The sequence below is a fragment of the Chiloscyllium punctatum genome, chromosome 2, assembly GCF_047496795.1.
Source record: "Chiloscyllium punctatum isolate Juve2018m chromosome 2, sChiPun1.3, whole genome shotgun sequence".
Classification (NCBI taxonomy): domain Eukaryota; kingdom Metazoa; phylum Chordata; class Chondrichthyes; order Orectolobiformes; family Hemiscylliidae; genus Chiloscyllium; species Chiloscyllium punctatum.
Genome location: NC_092740.1, coordinates 45,733,893 through 45,750,865, shown reverse-complemented (window position 1 = coordinate 45,750,865; position 16,973 = coordinate 45,733,893). Strand labels below are relative to the sequence as shown.

The 16,973-nt window shown below is 38.5% G+C and overlaps 1 protein-coding gene across 7 annotated transcripts in view; it reads left to right on the top strand.

Moving 5' to 3' along the window:
* The window catches only part of fcho2 (FCH and mu domain containing endocytic adaptor 2), a 200,581-nt gene that overhangs the window by 75,580 nt on the left and 108,028 nt on the right, over positions 1-16,973 (top strand). For all 7 annotated transcript variants that reach the window (XM_072581751.1, XM_072581769.1, XM_072581760.1 and 4 more), the window contains exons 8-11: positions 779-875; positions 13,673-13,717; positions 14,442-14,514; positions 15,701-15,725. In XM_072581751.1, the coding sequence (XP_072437852.1) occupies positions 779-875; positions 13,673-13,717; positions 14,442-14,514; positions 15,701-15,725 (240 nt within the window). The remainder of the gene's footprint in view (positions 1-778; positions 876-13,672; positions 13,718-14,441; positions 14,515-15,700; positions 15,726-16,973) is intronic.

Genomic DNA, 16,973 nt, shown 5'->3' with positions numbered 1-16,973 from the left:
GATACTATCATCACAAAATCTCCAGTCATTAGCATCCTGAGGAGTCTCCAATGTTCACAAACCCAACTGGACCAGATACACAAATGTTATGGCTCCAAGAGTAAGTCAGGGGTTTAGTATTCTGTGGTATGTAATTTACTCTTGGTTCTTCAAATCCTTACTATTGACAAGAACTGTGCTAGAATAGTCTCCACTTGCCTGGATGGGTGTGGCTTTACCAACAGTCAAGAAGTTTAACACTGTTATAGCAAAACAGTCCACCTTATTAGCATGCCATCCTGGACAACATTTCCTCTAAGCTGAGCAAGTTTCGCGCTCGGCAATTAGAGTGTTGCCATGGATTGCAGCATTGACTTCCAATTCTAGAAGTATGTACCATGCACAAACCTCAGAGACTTGTGCAGAAGGAAAATAAAATTAGAGAGAACACTGATCCACAACCTTATTTAACCCCAGTTAACTACTGCTCACAAGATATGTCATTACAACTAATCAAGGCTTATTTATGAGTACTACCAAAATCCCCAATCTCTATTAACCCAGGAAGATAAAGGCAGACACAACCAAATTTGTCCAAGTCACAACAGCACTATGGGAGAGCCACACTACACAGATTACAGTGGTTGAAGACGACTCTCCACCACTTGTTCGAGGAAGGAGGAATAAATAATCGCCTTGATAATGATAACATTTAACAAATACAATTAAAGAAAAACATGACCAAGGTCAATTCCAAATATTTAAATAAATCTATTCATTAAAATAAATCTATTTTCAGGTGCATGATGAGTTAGTACAGAACATGGAGAGCACTACAGTTGAGAGCTTAGTACAAAAGTTTGCTGAAACAAAAGGCACTGGCAAAGACAGACCTGGTAAGATACTATACTGGCTTGTGTGTTAATGAATTTATGTTGGTTATTTTTATTGACTGAGATTAAAACTGTGGAATAAGTTTTATTTGTGATACTGTGTACTTGGTATTACGGTGCTGATTTCACCATCAGCATTTATTGTTAAACTGTATTCCCTGGTTTTAGTTTCTCTCACAAGAGAAACATCATCTCACCATCATCAGGTCATTTCCCATTCAGATACGATATGTTTCAATAAGATCACATCTCATTCTTTTGCATTCAAATGGATACTTGCCCAACCCGCACAGTGTTTCCTTATTAGATAGCCCCTTCAGCCTTCCCTGAACTGCTTCTAATTCTATTGTATCCATTCTAAATGAAAAGGACCAATTCTTCATACTGTTAGCTCTACTCTAGATGTGGTCTCACTAAAAGTAAGTGCTTATATCCTGCCCAGCATAAGGAATATTTGCATTTATGGTCCATTGAACTATAGAATAAAAATGCTGCGGAAAATCATGCAGGCATGCCTATAGACTCGATGCAGTTACATGGTGAAAATTGAGTGACTGCAATGCTGACGAAATCATTTCTTGAAGAACAATATGGCCTTAAATACCGTGCAGAAAATCATGCCTTCAGACTTTATGCCGTTACATGGTAAAAATTGAACTGTATGTTGTGAAAGAAACAAAGATTTCTATTCATGTAGAACTTTTCATGAACACTGGACGTCTCAATGTGCTCCAATCCATTGTAGTGTTTTTAAAGTATAATCATTATTGTAATGCCAAAAATTGTGGTGTAGCAAATGTGGCAGCCAAACTTGCACACAACAAAGTCACACATAAATCACTATGATAATGACTAGAATAACTATTTTTGTGACGTTGACTGAGGGATAAATAAGCATGGACAAGTACACCGAGGACCATCTGCCTACTGTTCTTCAAAGTAGTGCCACGAGGCATTTTACATTTACCTAACGAGACAATTGGGGCTCAATTTAATGTCACACCTGAAAGGTGGTACTTATGGCTGTGCAACATTCCCATCCTCATTACAGTGGAGTGCTGTGTTTGATTTTTGTGTGAAAGTCTTGAAGGAGGACTTGACTTGCAAGCTGTGGACCATTCCCAAATCAAAGATACTTTCTTAAAATTGTTTTTGGGAAGTGAGCATCACTGACTTGGCTAGAATTTGTTGCCATCCTTAACTGCGCTGCAGAAGGTGATGTGTTCTTGAACTGATATAGTCTCTAAGCTGTCGGTGCACCACAATGCAGTTCGGCAGGGAGTTTTAAGATCTTGATCTGGTGACACTGAAGGAGTGGAAAGATACTTCCCAGACAGAGAATGGTGTGTTCCTTAGATCATAAATGTAAGAGCAACAGAAGACCTTTTCAGCCCAATGAGTCTAATTGGCCATTCAATGAGATCTGATAGTCTCAACTTCACTTTCCTATCTTTTCCCTATAACCCCTAATTTCCTGATTAAAAGTCTGTCTATTTCAGATTGAATATACTTGATGACCCAACTGTACAGCTCTGCAGTAAATAATTCCACAGATCGACTATCCTCTTAGAGACTAGATTCATCCTCATCTATGTTTAAATTGATGACCACTTATACTCAGATTATGCCCTCTGGTCCCAGGCTCTCCCAAAAGGGGAAATCATCTTTATAAATCTACCTAAGTCCCCTAAGAATATGGCATGTTTCATTGAGGTTATCTTTCAGTCTTCCAAACACTAATATACTGGCCCAACTTAATCAATTCCTTTTCGTAAAGCACATTCCAGATCAGTCTAGTAAATGTTCTCTGGACCATTCAGTCCAACCAGTCCACACCGACCATGTTTCCAAACTAAACTAGTCCCACTTGCTTGCACTTGGCCCATATCCCTCCAAACCTTTCCTATTCATGATTTTATTCAAACATCTTTTAAGCGTTGTAACTGTACCTGTATCCACCACTTCCTGTGGCAGTTCATTCCACATACAAACATCTCTGTGTAAAAGAAGAAGTTGCCCCTTGTACTTTTTAAATCTGTCCCTTCTCACCTTAAAAATATGTCCCCTAGTTTTGAACCCCCGCAGCCTATCTGTGCTCTAAAGAAAACAACCCCAGCCTACCTAGTCTTTCTTCATAGCTGAAATATTCCAGCCGAGGCAACATCCTGATGACTCTCCTCTCCGTATTCTCCAGTGCAGTTGCATCCTTCCGATAATGTAGCGACCAGAATTGCACAGAATACTTGAGTTGTTGCCTAATAGCTTATACAGCTCCATCATAACTTGCCTGCATTTTGTTCAATATCTCAACCAATAAAGATAAGCATTCCATATGCTTGCTTATGCACCACCCTAGTTGAGATCAAGGGTATATGGATCGGCAAACCAAGGTCCCGCTGATCTTCTATACTTCCTAGGATTTTACATTCAACGTGTATTCCCTTGCTTGGTTAGTCTCGCAAATGTATCACATTGCACTTTTCAAGATGAATTCCCATCTGCCACTGTTCTGCCCATCTAACCAGTCTGTCTAAATCTTATAGTCTAAGGCTTTCCTTGCTATTTACTATACCAACAATTTTTGTACCATTTGTGATCTTGCTATTCAAACATCCTTCATTTGAGTCTAGATTATTAATTTACACTGCGAATAGTTCTGAAGAAGAGTCATTGGACTCAAAACATTACAGGTGGTGCCAGAGTTTGTGAATTTCTTTAGCAGTTTCTGGTTTTTATTTGTAAATGTATCATGGGCACAAGACTAGCTCACAGTTGTTTTATAATCCTCTATATCTAGATTTTAATCTTAATTTAGTCACATCTTTTAATGTTTTATTAAAAAATATGAAAAATTCAATTCTAAAAGTGTATGATTGTTACTGTTTATTAGGGTGTTCAGAATTGTTTTTGTTTCTTACAGATAGGAATACCTGTCACTTTACACTTGGCAAAGACCTGTGTATTTTAAAAAAAAGTGTGGTTCTCTTGTAAAATATTTCTGATCACATTTTTGGTTTTATATATCAATTCATATATTAGCACTTCTAATATCTTTCTTAATGTAACATAAATAATTTACATAGCTTCCGAGTCCCAATGTAAAAAAGGCTTTTTAGCAATATATGTGCATGCTGATTTCCAGCTATTTCATTATATTATTAAAAAGCTGTAATTTTCTATTTTTATTTTAGAAATGAAAGGCATCAAACACAAATTAGAAATTGCTTGGATGTGTTTTCCGTATACAAAACTTGACCTTTGTGAGCGAGCTCAACATCTAAGTACCAACGATTACCATTTGTTTTGACAGCAGAATTAATTGAGACTAAAACATTTCAAATTCTTCTTGTATCAAGCTGTTCATTAGGATTGCACTCTGGCTTCAGTGCTGTCAGAAAAATAACATGTTTTGCTATGATTAAACAGCAGAATGATAGTTGGTTCAGTGCTTTTAAGAGAGAGGTTGAATAAACTTTCTGCTGCGGAAACAATTCAGAAGTGATGCACGGCAAGGGGGGTCAGAATGTTCACTCACATCCAGCTGAGTTGTCAACTGGCTCTAAGCCAGGCACGCAAAGCCTTTGTCGCTTCAAGCAACATTTGAAGCATATGCAATTTAAAAACTATCCTTTCATGCATGATTTCATGACACAAAAACATATCTCATTATAAAAATTGGTCTGTTGTCTGTTTACATTTTTGAACAATCCCGTTTTTAGTACTGGCATTTTTTTTCTTCTGGTTGTTCCCTCAATGCAGCAAATTTTGGGATTTGAGACAATTTCAGCATAAAAAGCTTTAAATGATTTGAGTCAAAGATGGAGCTAATAGGAACATTTCTAGTTAAACAGCTAGTGGTGTATTTTCACCGAGAGCTTTGTTTTACAGTCATAGATCTTCATTATTACTTTTCAATCCCAAGCCTAATTAAAAAAGTAAGATTTCCAATTGATGTGTACATTTCTTCTTGAAATTATTGCTTATTCAAGTTTAAGATCATCAAGGTTTATTTGAAAAAAAACTTGTTAATAATACCAGAAAATGATGTTGCTAAGGCAAAAAAATGTCATAGCTGATTAACATAGTGCAAAAGTTTTGAAAACTGTATAAAAGCAAAAATAGTGTTTTTTAAAAACCCTTGAGTGCTCCAATATTTTGGGGAAGATTCAACTGGTTAGTTTTATTCCTTTCTTTACTATTTTCCAGATAGGTATTCTGCAGTCTATAGAATTAGAGAATGATTACAGCATGGAAAAGAAATCCATTCAGCCCATTGTGTCTTTTCTGTAAAGAAACTGTTCACTCATTGCCACTCCCCTGCCCTGCATTTTGTTTTTCCTTTTAATATAATGTTCCAATTATTTTTGAAAGCCTCAGTTAAATCTGCTACTGTCACACTCAGAAGGTACATTCCAAATCCTAATCACTCACTGCATGGGAAAGGATTTCCTCATGTACAATTGCATCATTTGCTAATTACTTTAAATGTTTGCACTCTGATTCTCAATCCTTCAATGAGTGCAATCAGTTTCTCCCAATCTACACTGGTCTGACCTCTCATGAATTTGAATACCTGTATCAAATGTCTTTTCAACCTTTTCCAAGTAGAATGGTCCCAACGGTTACAATCTTTCACTGAAACTGAAGTTCTGCATTGCTGGAACTATTGTTACAAATTTCTTCAGCATCCTTCACGTCATTTCTAAAGTACAGTGCCCAGAACTAGATGCATTGCTCCAGATGAGCATTTTATGTTTGTTCCTATCTCTTTAAGTGAATTCAGCTGGAGGCTAAGGAAGCATCAAAAATGGTGGCATCAAAAACTGAAAATGCCTTTTTTAAAAAAATACTTTTATTGAAATTTTTTTCTTTATGAAAATAGAGCATCATAACATCAAAAACAGAATAAACAATAAATCAACTCCTGTTCTGCTTTACAAAAGAAATCAAAACTACGCCTATAGCAAATCAATAAGTAAATAAGCAACGCCGCTCAGCGCAACAAGACCTTAGCTCTCAACCTTTGAGACCATCAATTATTAAACCCGCATTTGTTCGAAATTCTTTCTCTCATGGCATTAGGTTTATCAGACTAAACCATCATGGCTAGACAAAAGCCCTAATCAAAATGGCGGATGTATCTGCTTCCAAGTAATTCAGAAAGGGCTGCCATGTCTTGTAAAAGTTGTCCATTTTCTGGTGCACCATATTTGTAAAAAAGTCTAAAGGAATATGTTCCATAATTTAACTTGCGCTACTCGGACAGACCTGCGGCATTCTCAGACACCCAGCACATCAGAATGTTCTTCCTCGCACAAAATGTGAGAATGTTAAAAATCTTTTTCCCATGTACATCTAAGGGAGATAAATTCAGCAAACCCAGGAGTAAAGAGACTGGGTCCACTTTGACATTGGTCCCCAAGACCCCTTCTATTACACCTGCTACAGTGCTCCAATACACACGAAGTCTGTGGCAGGACCACAGACAATGAGTGAGGGTACCCATATTTATCTTACATTTGGGGCACATTGAAGATGCTCCCTGCTTAAATTTTGCAAGATGATCTAGAGACAGATGAGCCCTATGAAGAATCTTTAACGGTATAGCATGGTCCTATTACATATTGAAATCCTCTTCATATTCTCTCAAATGTCCTCCCATGTTTCTGAAGTGATCTTCACCCCTCTCTCTCCCAGGCTTCATGTAGACACTCAATGTAATCCGAGGAACCTCCCCCCAACAAATGATAGAGAGTACTCACTGAAAGAGTGCTGTTACCTCTTTTCCATATCAAATCTATAACACTCAGTCAAGAGCGTGATCTCGTTTCGGATAAAATCTCTAACCTGACATAAATGCAAAAGGTCCCTACTCGATAATCCATACTTACGAGTTATTTGATCAAACAACATCAACGTTTCACCCTCAAACAGATCACCCAGATAAAAGACTTCCAATCCGTCCAAAGTTTAAACCTGGGATCCATTGTCCCTGGCCGGAAACCCAGCATGCCAACTATGAGAGTAAGAAAAGGTGTGTTAACCATATTACCCTCCATCTGCCTCATTGCCCTCCATGCTTTGACCGTGTTAGTAACTGTTGGATTACGGCAATGTTTCACAACTGTCCTCATTTTGTCTAAAAACAACAGGTTGATAAGAGGACATTACATCTGGGAGGTCTCAGTGTCCAACCATGTTGATGCCAAGTCCCCACAGGCTCAGTCACTTACAAAAAGATAGGAAAGAGTTCAGTTGATATGTCCGGGAGGTCCACTCCCCCCAGTCCCTGGGCCAATTGCAGTTTGGCAAGCTTAATAAAGGGCCACTTATAGTGCCAAATAAAAGAACTAAACCAGCCATTCAATTTCTGAAATGTTTGCCTAGTAAAGAGCAAAGGGAGCATCCACAAAGGGTACAATAAGCGAGGAAGAACATTCATTTTGATAAGAGCGACTCAACCCAACTGTGATATTGGAAGGGCCCCCACATCTTTTAAGGTCTTGTTTAATCTTGTCAAACAAATGAACAAAATTAGCCTTGAATAACTCATCAAAGCTAGGGGTAACTGAGAGGCTCAAGTAATGAAAACCTGCCTCTGCCCACTTAAAGGGGAATCCACCTTTCACGCCAGGCATTCCCCTAAGGCCCTCAATTTGAAAAATTGATCTTGTAACCTGAGAAAGAACCAAATGAATTAATTAGTGAATTAATACACTATGTCAAACAGGACACTGAGATTGCTGGGTTTGAGAGAAAAATAAGAACGTTATCCACATATAGTGTAGTCTTATGCACGTTCGACCCTACCTTTCGGGCAGCTAGATTAGGGTCCCTATGAATGGCCTCCACCAACGGCTCAATCACTAATGTGAAAAGTGAAGGTGAAAGGGGAAAACCTTGCCGACTGCCCCACCAATGTTAAAATTGTCAGACCTTATACCATTGGTGAGAACCGCCACCAGAGGATCACCGTAAAGGACCCTTACCCATCCAGTAAACACTTCACCCAGGTCAAACCGCCCCAAGATATAAAAAAGATATGGCCATTCCACCCAATCAAATGCCTTCTCCACATCCATAGAGACCACCGACCCTTGAACGGATCGCTGCTGGCACACTTGAATCATGTTAAGCAACCTCCTAATATTATTAGAGGATCGGCGACCCTTTATAAAGCCTGTCTGATCTTCTTTAACAATAGAGGACAATTCTCCTTCCAACCTCAATGCCAAAACCTTAGACAAAATTTTATAATCAGAATTTAAGAGCGAGATAGTCTGTAAGAACCACAATCCTCCAGGGCCTTCCCCTTCTTGAGGATAATAGAGATATTAGCCTCTCTCAAGGATGGCAGGAGGCATTCACAACTATATGAATAGTAATACATGTCTAGCATCGGTCCTGACAGTATGTTTACAAATTCCCATCAGGAATTTCCCAATGAGCAGAAATCTCCGGGAAGACCATCAGGGCCGGGTGCCTTTCCACTTTAAAGTTGCCTCACCCGTCTCCTGTATCTTTTGTGCTGTTAATGGAGCACTAAGGAGAGACGCCTGCTCAGCAGACACTCCCAGAAGATCTAAGTTCCTAAAAAAAGATTCCATTTTATCCTATCTATCCTCAACATTCAGACTGTTACAGTTCAGAACAGAACCTCTGAAATGCCACATTGATCGTTTTAGCATTACAAGTAAGAGTCCTATTCCCTTCCCTAATAGAAGCAATAGATTGGGAGGCATTCTTCTTCCTAACCAGGTGTGCCAAATATTTACCCGACCTATCAGCATGCTCAAACAAGCTTTGCTTCGCAAAGAAAAGTTCCTTCTAGTCTGTATGCATAAACATGGAGTTTAAGGCAGATCAAAGAGCTGTGATCCGCTGCAACTTAGTCACTGATGGTGTAGTGTAATATGCTGTCTCAGCTGCCTTCAGTTGTGCATTGAGCAGATGCCGCTGCTCTCCCTTACATCACTTCTGACTGGCTGAGTGTGAGATCATTATCCCTCTAGCATAGGCCTTAGTAGTCTCCCAAAGAATGGATGGGTTACTAGCTGTAGCAGAGTTGGTGGCCAAAAATTCTTCAAATTCCCTAGAAAAGTACTCAACGAACTTGCTGTCCTTGAGGGTGAAGAGATCCATTTGCCAGCACTTTGAGCTTATTGCATTGCCCTAATCCCGACCCTAAATATACTTCTGCATGATCAGACCTGGCAATATTCCCAATTGAGCAAGATATAACCGAATCTAGATGAGCCCGGGAGTTAGGAAAATATCAGCCTTTGTATGGCACTTTTGAGGTTTTGAAAAGAACGTAAAGACCCTGCCCTTAGAATGAAAATGTCTCCAAATGTCTACCAACCCCAGTTCCACACATAGATCACCCAATTGTTAGATTGTGGAGAAAGCTTTGGGGGTCCTTTGGGCATTTTATCAGCACAGGATCCATTAAAGCTTCCCCATAATAACATACCGCAATGCAAAGGCCATCAGTTCAGATAGTTCATCAGTCAAACATTTAAGGGATTGGGCTGGAGAACAATAGACATTCAAAATACCAAATTCCTCGCCATGTGTTAGGGCTTTAAGGATAACAAACTGGCCATATTCATCTTTAACACAATCTATTAAATTAAATGGAAGATTCTTCTGGACAAGTATGGCCACCCCCCTGCTCTTAGTGTTAAAGGATGAGAAAAACACCCGATCAAACACTCCCTGCTGTAACTTCAAGTGTTCCTTGTCATTAAGGTGAGTCTCCTGCAACAGGGCAACATTCACCCTCTCCTTTTTAAGGCTCAACAACACTTTTTTCCTTTTAACTGGCGAATGGATCCCTCTAATATTCTAGGTGCACCATTTAAGAATACTGCTAGCCATGATCTTTTACAACCACCTTTGACCTGCCGAGGGAAAGCATTCGACTTACAGCACACTGGGCATATACTAAAGAAGACTTGTGGTGTCTATTTGCGAAAACCAGAACACAAAACTAACTACAAAACACAAAAGTCACTTACTGGGGGACTCTACGCCCTGAGCATAGAGGGCGCTTACACCTCCCACACACAACTCCATTCCCCTTTCCAGCTCAAGTCACACCTCAGACCCAAACAACAGAAGGAAACAGACAAAATAATGAGCACTCTGCCCGCCCCCCTATATACCAACACCAATCCTAATCAGAGAGAAAGAAAACACACCAACAACAGCTTCCTTCAGAACATTACAAGAAAGCTAGCAAAAGGAAAAGAAAACAAACATTATTGCCCATGTCTATAAGTCCATCCGAATTATTTTAAAGTGTCCTAGAAACTTTTCACTTATTCTGAGAAGACAAATAACCTCACCGTCTCCTCGTGAGTAATACAAAGCACCACTGGGTAGCTCATCAAATATTGAAAACAAGATTCCTTAATTTTCTCTTGACCTCATCAAATGATTTCCTTTTACGGATCACCGCCACAGAAAAGTCCTGGAAAAATATTATTTTAGTTCCCTGGTAAGTCAGGGACTGTGGATCTTTCCCCACCATTTTAGAAGATTCCAGGACTCTGCTTGTCCCTATAGCTTTGAAATCATACCAGGACTGGGTGGGCGTGCCAATCCAGACCGGATTTGCAAACTGCAACCCGGTGAACTCTGTTAACCTTCAACCGATCCGCCTCGGTATCCCAGCCCACTTTCCACTCCCTAGGCAGCCCAACAACCCGGATATTTTTCCTCCTACCTCGATTTTCCAGCTCATCGATCTGGTCAGTCAAGGCCTGGATCTGTTTTACGAGGGCCTGGATCTGCCCCACTGAGGACTCTATTTCCGATGCCGCGGTCCTCCGCTTAACCTCTTCAACTCATTTCCTGAGCCCTTCCAACTCCTTCTCATGCTTTTGTAGCATGACTGATATCGGCTCTAACCGAATGCGATTGTCTTCCATCAACTCCTTGATCATCCCTTGGATCGCTACAAGGTCTTCAGCGATGGTCTGCTGCACAGGTACCTCTTTCTCAGCATGCCCGATGCCTTCAGCAAGTGTCCTGTGTGTTAAGGCTGGTATGCTTTCCTTTCGTCATCCTAGCTCACTCAATAAGGATTTACAGTAGAACCTTGACTATCCGAACATCAACCATCCGAACAAGATCCTAAGGCCCTGCAAAAACGGCACCAGGCAACCGAGCATTCAGTTATCAGTTAAACAGCATAATGGCATGCATTGCCAGATAATCGAGAGATGTTTGATAACCGGCACTCAGTCAGCTATCGGCTAACCGGCACTATGATGTGATTTGCTGGATAATCAAGAGACTCTCTGACAACTGGCAATTATGGATAACTGCTTGTTTCCAGCCACCCAAACTCCCCGCCCGTCTCACTCAGACAATCAAAGCTCCAATTCAAATGGATTTAAATGGTTTCACAACCATTTAACATCAATTTTCTGTGAAAAAAAATGTGGGGTGGGGGGAGGGGCAGCAGAGTAAAAAGTATCACTACACCTGGGCTGGGTGCAGAGCTGAGCAAGGCAGATCTACTCAGATGACTGTCATCTTGGATCCCCTGAAAATGCCTTGACATTTGAAAGGAACGAATGATCTCTAAGCACACTTTAATCTACATTTAATTTAGATATTTAGTTATATATGACTAATTGCAAGGTTTGTGAAGGTTTGTCGGATGGCATTCCTTGACTAAATTAAATAAAACCTACATCTACCAATCATATGTATTTTCTAAAAGTATCTTTATGATTTTATCTGAGTGGAGACAATGGCAGTGGTAGTAGAGTCACTGGGCTAGTAATCCAAAACTCCAGGTTAGTATTCTGGGAATCATTGGTTTGAATCCCACCACAGCAGATGGTAGAATTTGAATTCAATAGAAAATTTGGAATAAAAGGTTAGCCCAATAGTGACTTTGTAACCACTATCAATTTTCAAAAAATCGATCTGCTTTGCTAATGTCCATTAGCGGAGGAATGTGGCTGACATTTAACTGTACTCTGGACAATTAGGGATAGGCAAGAAATGGCCTAGCCAGTGACACCTACACCCCATGAATAATTTTTTTTTAAATTACTCTTCAAAATTTATTTTATTCTTTCTCTGGGCATGTTTGACTATTTGCTGCACTTGGAACATAAGTGCATTTTGTACCCTGTTGTTTCAGAAATATCATACTAAAAGTCTTGGGTATCCAAAGCCGGGATCTTTTAGCTGGAGGGGCTTCTGGGTAGTGCTAATTTGCCTGTAAACGGGACTCCTGTACCTGACCTGCCTCAGTCCAAGCAGCCTCATGGGCAGCATTGGCTAAAACTGGGATAACAAGGCAACCCGAGCTTCTGTCACAGGATCCAGGGCCAATTATGTGTGATGGGGTGTTATGCTAGGATGGGAAGATGAAGCCTTACAATGGGGAGAGGAGTGTTGTCATGAAGCAGTCAGCTGGGAGGGAGCACACAAGGGATACAGAAAGGGATCCCATCATTCCCAAACAGAGACTTGAGAAGGATAAACCGCTGGACTTCATTCCATTCCTTCCTCCAAAGCACTAACTCTTCTGATTGGCATCAGAATTAAGGCTGGTTGGAAGTTGCCGTCAAGTAATCAGTAATTGGTTACTTAAGGGTTATATGGAACTGAAGCGAGGTATACCTTCACAGGCCACATGGTGTGAAAGTGCAGATTGAGGAAGAGCATTTGGAAGGCATTGGGGAATTTTTGTCTCCACCCCAGTGCACACAAACACACTGGCAGATGACTGTAAAATTCTGCCCCAGGTCCTTTTGCAAGTGTTTATCAAATTTCTCTGATGCAACCCCTTTCCAAAAATCCGACAGTCCGCTGGGAAGTAAAATTTAATGTGAAATGGACTTTTCATCTCCTAGGTAGATGAGGGAGCTTTTATTTTTCATTTTATTTACCTCTGAACTGATTACTTGTAAACTCATGGATTGCAAGTACAAAACAAGGTGCTTCAATTATTCTTGGCAAGATTAGCATATTGTTGAATTAATTTTAAAGAATCTGACATTAAAGTAGCAGTAAAGTCACATTATATGTATAATTTTTTTGTAACAGATTGAATTAAGCTTCATGCTACAAAATTTGGCTGATTTCTACACTTTTTCCTGGCCTTGGTGCAATTAGTGTTCCTATTTGTGCGTTCAGGAAATTAAGTTATACCTAGTAGGCATGCAGGCCTCTGGCTTTGAGTTTGTTAATTAGCAGAAATCTACCTGTTGTTACACACTTGAGAAACTTATTTTAAGTGATTAATCATTAGGATGTTCTGACTTCTGTACAGAAGCATCAGTCAGTATATTTGCTGCCTTTAAGATTGTCCTCAGTCATTTGCTGTTTTGAGGAAAGCTAGTTGATAAAATGTCATGTCTACTCTGGGTGCTCAGGTTTATTGCTGTCTGATGATGGGAGCAGAAAAACAAGACAGATGTTGCCTTGCATAATTCCTACCTGAAAAGAATGAGCTTGAATATTTCTTTTGAGAGAAATCAGAGGGCAACACAAAGGAATGGAAACCAAGTGTCATTAGTCTTGCTTTATTTGTTGCTTTGTGCTGAGGGAGTATATTCTGGGAGCAAAGCACAAGACGTTCAGCTGTATAATTTCATAAAAGATTATCCGATTTCTTTGATAGTGCATTTTACACATACACATATTTATATTGCCACACAAAAAATTAAGCAATATTTTGACTGCTAAATTGAAACTTTATGTTTTCAAAACTATGATGAATTGTGAAGGAAACTCAATTTGAAGCTTCATGATTTGTTTTCTTGCTTTAGGTCCTGTTGAATTTGAAGAATGTAATGTAACCAATGCTCTAGAAGGTAAATTTTCAGCTGCTAATAAATATATATGATTCAGTAGTTTTGTTTATGAGTTATTGTAGCATTTGATGTTTCCCACATGATCTTTCAAGATCCTAACAGCAACAGTTCATCTCACTCATCAGAGTACTGATTTCTTCCTAAACCTCTACAGCCAAGAATAAGTTTTATTTGCTCTTATTTCTACAATCCTTTTTCTTTATTGATTTCCACATAGCATGCTGCATACAGCATATTTAATTGCCTGTCTCTTTAATTTCTGCTCACTAGAGTTTCACACTCTGTACATGTCCTCTGCAAAGTCTTTCAATCCTCATATCAAAGGAGAAGACCAAGTAGAAAGAAGGGAAATAAAATGATATGGGAGAAAGAGACAATTCCTGCCAATGAACACAGAATGAAGGGTGGATTTAAGTAAAAAGTCTTGTTCATTCTCCTTTTTCTTTTTAACTCTTTGCAGATCTGTCTAACAGCCTGCATCATGTACTTCCTCTTCATTCACCATTTTTTCCTTTTCTTACCATAGCACGTCTGGCAGCATCTGTGGAGAGAAATCAGAACTAAGGAAGGGTCACTCAACCCAATATGTTAACTGTTGAGAAAATTTGGTTTTGGAGGCTTAACTGTATTTTCAGATATTTAAAGAAGCGTATTTCTTTTTGCAAGATTGGATGTCATTTTAATTGAAATTATTGATTTGTTAACCAGTATTTTTGTATTGCAGGGGTGAAAAAGTCAAAAAGAAAACCTTTTGGGATACCAGGACGGATAAAAAAAGAAAAAGATGCAGATTCAATGTGAGTTTTATTTTAATGGTACAGTCAAATGTTCAGAAGGTTCTTGAGGTTATGCAGTGTTCATAAGAATGTTCTATTGCTATCATACTTTAAAAGTTTATTTTTAGCTAAAAGTCATGCATTCTGTGGTATTATTCTTATTCACCAATTTAAGCTTCTACAAAGGAAGGATTTTCTGGAATTTTGTCACTTGTGATGTTAATTAGAGTCCCTTTTCTGTTACCATTGTTCCCTGAAATTTCCACATCTTCTGGCATGAGGGTTTGACCTGGCAAAGGTAAATTTGCTAAGCTAACTTGGAAAGAGTCGGTTTTAAACTTGGGTCTCCTTGACCTATTCACCTTAGTAAATCTATAAAAATTTGTTTTGTTGCCATTGGTTTTGTGATAGAAGGTGAAAGTCACTGTAGATGTGACTTGAATGATTGAGAACAGATTCTAATCCAGCTGGCATTCAAACTTTCTCTTGTAAGGACTCTAAACAGATCCAGGTCTGTTGTACAAGAGAGATGATAGGAAAATGTCTGCTAAGCTCTGGAACTTCTTACTTGCTTAGTCTTTCTTCCCTTTGATACTCTTAACATTTTTACCCAAGCTTGACATTACATAACTTTTATCCTTGTAATTTATTCAGTCATCTGCTAAGATGATGGATATTGTGGGCCTTTTCTAATGTTGCATATACTTAATAGCCATACCATAATGTACATGGCATACAATGCCATATAAATAAAGTAATAAGAACGATAAAATAGGATGATATCTGGAAGTGAATCTGAAGCAATAATTGGGTCTTGGGTTTGATGAATTTTCACTGATAGTTTTAGGCACTCACAGCTGCTAAATAAAATATTTCTTGTTAAACAATAGCTTTTGCACCATGTCGATGAAAGTCCTGCATGATCAATTTAAATTTGTTAGTTTGTTTTATTGTCTTTCTCAGTGCAGTCTTTCAATTATTGTAACATCTATAGATTTAAGTCCAGTTCCTTTTGTGCCTGTCTTGAAATATTTTAGAATATAATTCTTTGATGTATGAAATGTATTTTATAATAGTACAGATAAAGTATGAGTAATCCTTCTTAACACAAAATTGCAAATGTTGGCCAGTTCATTTTAAATTCTACTTTTGTTTCTGATTGAAATATTTTGAGCGGTTACATTTGTTTTTTTTGTTCCTTCCATAGGGAATCTCCAGATGCTGATTCAGTTGTAAGTAAATTATGCAAGGCACAAATCTAATTATGGACAGGGTTTGGCAGTAAAATCAGCTCATTCTTCAGGGAACTATACCACTTTGATAAAATGTTGCATCTACGCTACAGGAACAGAAATAACCATTTGAGTTCACATCATGAGAAAAACTCATAAATAAGAACTTCAATAACGTACCCAGTAAATAGCTCATTGAGTAGCTGAGCAAACAGAGCCTTGATTTACATATTGATGACCATAGAGTAGAGATTTTAAATGCTAAACAGTTTTCAAGCAGCTACATTTTGTGTAGATGCATTTCTAAAATGTTATTGTTCTATTCAGTCGTAGTACAGAACACAAAAGAAATAAAAGCTATATATGCAAAATATCTTTCCAGTTAGAAATACCTTAATACAAATTACATTCCCTCCAATTTTTCCTGCCACTGCATGGATCTCTGAAGTCTTTGGTGGCAATGGCTTCTGGAAGCAGAAATCAGTGCATCTGCATGCATTTTGCATGGACCCTCTGAGCGGCTGCACAGCTTAGAGAGAACATCAAATACAAACATGGAAATAAAGCTTCAACCTATTTCTCACCACTATCCCTTAACAGTGACTCAATCCCAGAGAAATATCACTGTTATTTTAATTCATTAATTTTCTACTTGATTAACACTTTCGAGTTTCTTTTTGAGCTGTGAAGACAATTTTACGATTTCTATCTGGGAGCATTACATAGTATTAATGGCCTAAACTTTATCAGTTTTAACAACATGAAGATTTCTATCTCTAATAATTTCCTTGAATGCTCCCCAGATTAGAAAACAGAAATACTGAAGGTGACTTGTTCACCTGAATTTAACTGAATTGAAAAGATTCCAACTAAGAGAAAACCCTTTCCTTTTTGAACTAAACTCATATTTATTTCTGAAATGAAGTCACGACAAAACTAATTGCTTAATTCTGTTTATTCTACCTGTCATCAACTCAAATGCATCATTATCTTCTGTATTATACTATAGTGATCCACCATCACTTTACTGTAGTTATATATTGTCTTAGAACTGATTCACTTAGGTGAGTATTCCAGAATGACTTTTTGACCTTTAAAATAACCTTCATGGAAGTAATGAGAACCAAGTGATGCTTTTGAAGGGTTTTCTTTTTCAATTTATGGGTATTTCCTTAATCAAAAGAAACAAAAATCATACCTGATTTTCTAAACTGAAAGTCTAATGTACAACTGCTTCTTTTGTTCACA